Consider the following 8,927-nt stretch of genomic DNA (forward strand, 5'->3'; position numbering starts at 1 on the left):
TATTTACTTAGCCACTCCCCATCAGGGATTGAACTCGAGTTCTCTGCAGTGGAAGTGCAGAGTCTTAACCACTGGACCACCAGGGAAGTCCCTACGCCATCCCTCTTACTCATGTAAATCTCAGTTAAAGTTTTAAACGTAAATTACTGCTGAGGACACGCAATCCATCTCCCCAGGGGCTGGACAGCAAGGGACGATGTCCTGATTCCAAGAAGGGATGAAGTCACTTGCACGCAGGTCCAGGAGAGCCCGAGCATCCTCTCTCCAGGCACTGCGTCAGCCCCATGGGGCAGCACACCGAGCAGAAAATGTTTGGGGTTTAGAGCCAGGCAGACCTGATTTGGATTCCAGTTCTACCAGTTCCCACAAGGCATTTTGTAAGTTTCAATTTGAAAGTGAAAGGGAAGTCGCTCAGTCACGTCTGACTCTTTGCAACCCCATGGACTGTAGCCTACCTGGTTCCTCCGTCCATGGGATTTTCCATGGCAAGAGTAGTGGAGTGGGGTGCCATTGCCTTCTCCAGGGGATCTTTCCCACCCAGGGATCGAAACCCGGTCTCCCCTATTGCAGGGAGCCGGTTTTACCGGGGAAGTAAGTTTCAATTTATTCTTATGCAAATGGAGCTATTAATCCCAACTTGAGAGGCTGCTGTAAGGATTCAGTGTGCTAAAAAACGTGCCTGGGTCCAGATAATTAGATTCTCAAAGAAGCGTGGCTCCTTGCCCTGTGCCTTGAGGCAGGCTGCTTTGGTATCTACCTGTGCAGGTGTCTTAGGGGTTTCTTGGGTGCTCGACTGTGAGCACCCTTATGTCTCACTCCTCACCTCCCTCACCCCTGGTTGACATTACCTGGGACTGAAGGGCTTGGCTCCAGGATGTCGGTGAGGGTGTGGTCAACTGGAACATCAGGTTGTTCCCAGAACTGAGAGAGGGTCCTCCTCTTCTTCCGCAGTAGCTTCAGCTGACAGAATTTGTGGGCACTCAGCGGGTTTTGGAGGGGCCTGAAGTCTTTGTCGCCAAGTTCTTTGACCAAATTCTTGCTAGTATGCTCAAACAGGGAGGGCATGATGCTAGGAGCACAGAGAGGAGCACACAGTTCATTTGGGAGAAAAGGGGCAACCTCTGATAGATCCTTGATGTTTGAACGGACATGATAGGAGATGAATTTAGGTCTTAAACCAGACACAGAAGGGCAACTACTACAAAATCTTACTTGTATGTGAATTTTAAATAGCTAAACTCGTGGAAGAAGCAGAGAGTATGATGGTGCCCAGGCGTTGTGCGGGGAAATGGAGTGATATTGGTCAAAGTGTTCATAGTTTCAGTTATACTGGATGGAAAAAACATGGAGATCTAATGTACAGAATGGTGACTATATAGTTAACACTATTGTATTGTATACTTGAAATATGCTGAGCTCGTATCTTAAGTGTTCTCATCACACACGCACAAGAGGGAGTATGTGAGGTGGTCAAAGTAGAAAGTATTAGGTGCTCAGTCGTGTCTGACTCTTTGCGACCCCATGGCTTGTAGCCCACCAGGCTCCTCTGTCCATGGAATTCTCCAGGCAAGAGTACTGGAGTGGGTTGCCATTCCCTTCTCCAGGGGATCTTCCCAATCCAGGCACGAACCTGGGTCTCCTGCGTCGCAGGCAGATTCTTTATTGTGAGTCACCAAGGAAGCCCATGTGAGGTGGTGGATATGTTTATTAGCTTTATTATGGTGACCATTTTACATTGTATATACGTATATCAAAATATCAAGTTATAAACCTTAAATATATAGAATTTTTGTCATTTATACCTCAATAGATCTGAACAAAGGATTAGACAGATTAATAAAAAAGCACAAAAAGGAAGTAAATCCCAGGCAATAGTGTAGATTGGAGCTCAGAGCCAAGAACTGCCCTGGAGATCCAAATGTTTGAATTATCTGTGTGTAAGTGGTAACTGAAACCATTTACCACTTCCTGGTATAGTACTTACTTACCACTTACTAGCAGTGTAGTAAGGATGTGTGTGTGCATGCTCAGTTGTGTCTGACTCTTTGTGACCCCACGGATTGTATGTAGCCCACCAGGCTCCTCTGTCCATGGGATTCTCCAGGCAAGAATACTGGAGTGGGTTGCCTTGCCCTCCTCCAGGGGATCTTCCTGACCCAGAGGCAGAACCCGAGTCTCCTGCATTGCCAGGCAGATTCTTAACTGTTCAGCCACTAGGGAAGCCCAGTAATGATGCAGACATGAATAAACAGTTAATAGTTGGGTAGGCAAAAATGTGAAGTGCATGTTTCAGACCACATCAAATGAGGGCAATTCAGTGCTCTCTCTCGGGGAAATAGGAACAAGATTTTCCACTTATATAGAATTCACTTTTGAACACTCATTGAGTGTTGAATAAAGACAGAATTTTCAACAATTCAAATAAAATCCCTGATGTGACTTTCCGTTTTGTCTAGTGTGGGCCCTGGAAGGGCTCAATGGACAACAGAGAAACATAAGAACGAAAAGGATTCTCTCAGCCTGGGCCTGGATAAAGATGTATCAGAGATATATCCCTGAGCCTTACATGCTTGGAGATTGTTATCAGGAGTTCTCCTTTACTAATGAGAACTTTAGAGGAAGCAGTACCTTCTCTAGGGGTCACATTGTGCTGTGCTGAGTCACTCAGTCGTGTCCGACTCTTTGTGACCCCATGGACTGTAACCCGCCAGGCTCCTCTGTCCATGGGATTCTCCAGGCAAGAATACTGGAGGGGAGTTGCCATACCCTCCCCCAGGGGGTCTTCCCGACCCAGAGATCGAACCCAGGTCTCCCGCATTGCAGGCGGATTCCTTACCATCTGAAAAACCCGAACAAATGCACCTCTGTTCATTTCAGAAATCTACCCTGAACATTTCTGTCTCTGGCCAGAATATAATATCTTCTCTTCTTGTTCATCCCGAGTCTCCAGTTAGAACTTACCAGACTGTGTATTGTTTTGCCTTGTAGAAAATATTCCAGTTGAGTAGGGTCCCTTCAGACCTCCTGATGTCAAGCAGAGTTTGACAAACTTCAGAGAGTAGATACACGTGACTCTACTCACTATTTTCTCTCCACCAGTAAGTCTCTGACTCAATTTCCAATGCAAAATCCTAGAAAGACAAGCATACGATGGGCCCTCTTCTCTTCCAGGAGACCAGGGCCAGAGCTGAATTCTGGATCATGGAATCTTACCTTCTTAAGTCCTTATCAGCCAAAAGTCTGTGAAGTAGAATCGGGCAATGCTTGGTTCTATATTTATTAGGCTGTCTTGGAGCAGATTGGACAGAAATGTTGGGAAGCAATGCTCTTTTCCTGGCACAAAGAGAACTGGTTCAACAGGTCTTTGATTTACGCGTTTATTAGTCTTTGTGGCTGTAGTAACACACCTGGCTCACATTTTATCTTAAGTGTGCTGTGTGTAAACTGCAATCCTGGATCAGCGAGGAAGGGCCAAAAGTAAGCATGCTGATTTACTCAAGATTTCAGAGGGGGACGAGGTGGGGTAGGGGCATTGCACAACACAGGTTAGTTTCTTGAAAATTCTCCATTAGTCATCTTTTCAGCTTAGCCTTTTCAGAGGTTTTCATGGCGATCTTTCCGCTCAGGCCCTCCTTCCTCCCCTGACTCTGTTTCTCCTCTCCTGGTCAAGGTCTTGCATGTTTCTGCCATTTCGCTTCTTGGTCTCTGCTCTTTCGCACATTCTCTCTTCCCTTTCTTTTCCAGGGCAACCTGAGCTTCTCAAAGCCCTCCCTCCCTGAGCTACTCAGTCAGCACACAGCTGCTACATGCCAGCTACAATTTCTAGTCTCTGGGTCTACATTTTCTTACATACTGTCTGGACTCCAGTCTTAGGGGTACAGAGGTCAGTAAGACAGAGTGCCTGACTCCAAACACTTACCTTTACTGTGGGGGAGACAGACAATACCCATTTTAAGACTGGCGAAGTAAAGAAGATGGAGAATAAGCGTGTCCTCACAAGGGCACTGAGAGTACGTCTGTGGATGAGTGCGTGTGTGGTTTATGCTGAGTTTGCAGGCCGGCTCCCCTCTGTTTGCCGGGATTCACAGTCCCTCCATCTCGCCTTCTTGACTCTTCAACATCTACTTTTCCTTAACGTCCTCTGCTTACCTCACTCCTTTGCCAGGATCGCCCAAACAACCCAGCTTGGAGTTACCTTTCTGATGCATACGTCGCACTTTCCCGATTCTTTCCGAGTGTCACATTTAAGAAGCCAGGGTGGGCACTTAGGCAAACCCCTCTTTTTGTGGCTGTTGGTTCTGCCTTCACAGTAGGCCTGGACCTGAAACAGGAGGGAAGGGGGCAGGGCACAGCCTTGAAAGAACGACATAGCCATAGGACATGACATGAACCGGTGAGAACCAACTAGGTCCAAGGAGGTGGAAGAGACTGCTGCTAGCTTCAGTACATGCTCCTTGTAGGGGATCAGCAAGGTAAACGACACACCCACAGGTGCCATGGTAGTTCCAAGTCCGATCATAAAAGGTCAACCAGTGGGCGGTGGACAATTCCTGGAAATCCCCAGCCTTTCCTCCCAAACAGTTGGACTATTTCTCCCACTCATTAGCCTACAAAATTACCCACTGACACGAGATGGCCCACACTGTGAGCGGCCTGTGCTCCTCCCTTAATCCACGTCTTACCTGTCATCTGTTTCTCACTGACTTCTTCATCAGCAACCTGAGCTTGAGTCCTGAGGCCAGACGTGTGATCTCAGTTAAAAGACCACAGACTCAAGTCCCAGTCTGGGACACACGGGTTCCGATCTGCTCTCTTAATATCAGTTTCTGTGCTGAACTCTGGCCTAGTGACCATCACCTCTCGCCTGCATCCACGTAATCCTTTCCCAACGTGACTTCCTACTTTGGCCCTTTCCGTGTCTGTTGTCAACACAGCAACCACAGGCATCTTCTCAAAAGATGCAGCGATTTTATTTTACTCTTTATTTTACTCTTGAGCTCAAGCCCTTCCATAGCTGCCAATCCTACTTCAAGTCCAAACCAAGTCGTACAAATGACTAAGCGTAGGCTGCACCAACTTGTTCTCACTCTGATGAATCCTCACACTTGCTCTTCCACTTTTACGCCAAGTATTTCTTCCTTTAGAGTCTTTGCACTTGCTTATTCCTTTGCCTGGACTACCTCCCCCTGCAATGTCTGTACGGTCCACTTCCCATCTTATAACCCTTTAAGTCTTTGTTCAAAAGTCCCTTCTCAGTGAGGCCTTCCCCGTCAAATTGCCAAGACCACCGTCACCCCTCCCGCTGCTCATGGATGTCTACCGTTCCTAGCCCTCTATCTGGCCCTGCAGTGGATGATAATTCTGAGCCTCCCTTGGGTCTTCAGAGCACCCATGGGTGGGTTCAGGAGATACAAAGGCTGTCCAGTTGGCCCCAAATGGAGGTCAGTGTTCAGCAGGGCCCGCGGTCTGGGCAGAGAACCCCCCAGCCCTGAAACTCGCTTCTCTACAAAGGTTTTCTACCTCTCATAATCTGAGACGAGAAGAATGGCCAGATGGTGAAGAAGCCAGGTTACTCCTGCTGGGTCCTTTTATGTCCCTGTCCCTCAGTGTCCCACTTCCCCCTCATTCCCCTTCCCCCCCAACTCCACCCCAGGCCTGATGCAGAAGCTTTTCTCAGTGTGGCCTGGGAACCCCTGGCATCAGAATCCCCTGGAATGATCATTCAAACTCAGAATCGCTGACCGTACACTGGCTTCCCTTGGTGGCTCAGATGGTAAAGAATCTGCCTGCAACACAGGAGGCCCAGGTTCGACCTGTGGGTCGGGAAGATTCCCCTGGAGAAGGAAATCACAACCCACTCCAGTATTCTTGCCTGGGAAATCCCACGGAGAGAGGAGCCTGGCAGGCTACAGTCCACGGGGTCGCAAAAGAGTTGGACATGACTGAGTGACTAAAACTTTTCACTGAATCAGACTTTCTGAAGAGGAAGCTGGGGCCTCTATTTGAGTTCACATTTTATTTTTTCCCTAGCTTTATTGAGATATCGACCTATAACATATACAAGGTTAAGGTGTCCAATGTGATGATTTGATGCATGTATATGTTGCAAAATGGTTACCACAATTAGGTTAATTCACACTTTCATCCCTCATATAATTACCACTTTTTGTGGTAACGTTTAAGATGTCCACTCTTAACAACTTCAAGTATATAATATACTATTGTTTTTGTAATTTTTATGTACTCATTTATTTTTGGCTGTGCTGGGTCTTCGTTGCTGCGTGGGCTTTTCCTTTAGCTGCGGCGATCAGCAGCTACTCGGTGGTTGTGGTATGCGGGGTTCCCATTGCAGTGGCTTCTCATGGTGCGGCGCACGGGCTCCAGAGTGCAGGCTCAGTAGCTGTGATACCTGGGCTTAGCTGTTCCGCGACACGTGGAATCGTCCCAGACGGAGGATCGAACCTGTGTCCCTTGCATTGTCAGGCAAATTCTTAACCACGGGACCGCCAGGGAAGTCCATTCCAGTATTGTTAATGACAGTTGACATTAGATTCCCAGGACATATTCATCTTAGAATTTTGTATCCTTTGACTGATGTCTTCCCATTCCCTCCATCCCCCAGACCCTGGTAACCTTCATTCTGCTCTCTGTTTGTATGACTTTGGCTTTTTTATCTTCCACATGTAAGTGAGATGACACGCTATTTGCCTTTCTCGGCTGATTTGTCTTGCGTAGCATGACGTCACTGAGCTCCATCCGGTGTTACACAAAAGTGGCACGGCGCCTACACGTTAAGTAAGCACTTCCAGGGCGACTGTATTCTACCTTACGTGACATTGGGCTTCCCACGTGGTACTAGTGGTGAAACACCTGCCTGCCAACGCAGGAGACGGAAGAGACGCGGGTTCGATCCCTGGGTCGGGAAGATCTCCTGGAGGAGGAAACGGCAACCCACTCCAGTATTCTTGCCTGGAGAAGCCCATGGACAGCGGAGCCTGGTGGGCTACAATCCCTAAGATCGCAGAGTCAGACATGACCGAAAACCTGATATTAGATTGTAACATCATTCAGTCTAACGTACACATTACACCATCTTTAAAAGGAAAGGAAATCATTGTTCTAGGGTTGTCTTCTAGAGGTGTCCTCTAGGGTTGTCTTCCTGTTCCCTGTTATCTTACTCTCGAAGCTCCTCCGTCACCTGTGTGTATCTAGTTCTGCCATCACCCTGGGTGATTTCCAGTTTCATGTAAGAAATATACAGAGGCCCTAGTCTTGCTTAAGACCAAACATTAAGTGTTTGTCAGAGGATGAGAGCCCATCAAGGAAGCAGAGTGGAAATGGTCCCATAAATAGAGACCCCACAGATCATGGTGTGGCAGTATCTGGGGAGAAGAGAGTTCTAGGAGGGAATGATCAAGTGTGTGTTCCATGGTGGTGCACGCAGAGTGCATTCACTAAAGGACAGACTGCAGTGGGCTGAGGTGTGGGTGCCGGGGAGGGGGTGAGGACGCAGGGTATAGGAAATCCTTAAGGAAGTTTCTATGAGGGGCAGGTGGGTGGGACGAGGGGAGTCACTGGAGGAGGGCACTTGGGTGAAGGGGTTTACGAGCTGGCAGAGGCCTGCTCTGGTCATCAGGTCCTGGGGAAGCACTCGGGTGACCTGGAGAGGGTGCAGATAAGCTTGTGTCCATCACTTCACTGGACACCTTTCTCTCATCATCACATCAACTCTGAAGAGAAGGTCTCTTCCACTTTACAGATGGGAAGGCTGTGTAAGAAAAAACACAAATTAAAAATAAGCTTATTTCTCCCAGTTGACAGTCAAGGGAAAGATTTCCCTCCTCTCCTTTTCCTTAGAATGTTTTAGAAAACTTGGGAGAAAAAAAAAGTCTGCACTTTCTCCTGTCTTGGAAATGTATATAAATTGTTTAGGAAACTCAGCTTTGGGACCCAGGAATGTCTTTCTCTAGGACCTGAGAACTGCTCCTTGAATGTAAACACCTGTATCTCCCCTCCCAGTTCTGTGGAAGGGCAGGACCTAAATTCCATGGGTAGCTGTTCTAGGGCACAAACTTATTCCCTGTTGTAAATGGTTTGTTTTTTCTTTTGGATGAAAGCCAGTTAAGTCACAGGTGTTCACACAATACCAGGTAAAGTCAGGATAAACTACATGTGATAAATGGTGGTCTTTTTATTATTTATCTTTTTGGGAGAAATATCAATAACCTCAGATATGCAGATGACACCACCCTTATTGGTAGAAAGTGAAGAGAAACTAAAGAGCTTCTTGATAAAGGTTAAAGAGGAGAGTGAAAAAGCTGGCTTGAAACTCAATGTTCAGAAAAAAGAAAATCATGGCATCCTGTCCCATCACTTCATGGCAAATACATGGGAAAAAAGTGGAAACAGTGACTGCTGGGAGCGAGCTCCGCCCGTGGCAAAGGTCATGAGGAAGGAGGCTTGGCATACGCAAAGGCGGGATAGAGCCTCAGGAGTTCCCCTGGAAATTCTCAAGCATCTACCCCCCAAACCAGAGTCTGCCTACTTTCTGCTTTGTGCTTTCACCTACACCTCTGACTTTACGGGGGGCTGTCCCCCACTACCTCTCTCTGAAAAAAGAGTTAGCTTACAGCTCCAGTTAATAATTCCTGGATGTGACAGTGTTTCAACCTACAAACTCCTTTGGAAATCCTCTAGCCTGCCTGAATAGGTTTTTCCGGCCACATGTGATTGCTCAGAGCCTCCCATCTGTGAGAGGCATGAGATGTTCTAAACTGTCTAAATACAGATTCCTTTGAGCAGTTAAAAGATTGATTAGAAATTGTATTGGTGAAGGGATTTTCACTTGTTGGGCCAATGTTTGCTGCTAAGTTTCCATATCCCTTACCTGCTGTGTCCCTGGCAGTGTATTGATTAATAGAATTGGT

At 47.3% G+C, this 8,927-nt stretch overlaps 1 protein-coding gene across 1 annotated transcript in view; it reads right to left on the bottom strand.

Moving 5' to 3' along the window:
• Positions 1 to 3,367, bottom strand: part of GSDMC (gasdermin C) — a 15,899-nt gene extending 12,532 nt beyond the window's left edge. The window contains exons 1-3 of the mRNA XM_010844331.1: positions 3,214 to 3,367; positions 2,962 to 3,131; positions 849 to 1,069 (exon numbers count right to left, since the gene is read on the bottom strand). Of these exons, the coding sequence (XP_010842633.1) occupies positions 849 to 1,065 (217 nt within the window). The 5' untranslated portion in view covers positions 1,066 to 1,069; positions 2,962 to 3,131; positions 3,214 to 3,367. The remainder of the gene's footprint in view (positions 1 to 848; positions 1,070 to 2,961; positions 3,132 to 3,213) is intronic.
• Positions 3,368 to 8,927: the final 5,560 nt, after the last annotated feature.

The sequence above is a fragment of the Bison bison genome, unplaced genomic scaffold, assembly GCF_000754665.1.
Source record: "Bison bison bison isolate TAMUID 2011002044 unplaced genomic scaffold, Bison_UMD1.0 scf7180017864199, whole genome shotgun sequence".
In the NCBI taxonomy this organism is placed as follows: domain Eukaryota; kingdom Metazoa; phylum Chordata; class Mammalia; order Artiodactyla; family Bovidae; genus Bison; species Bison bison.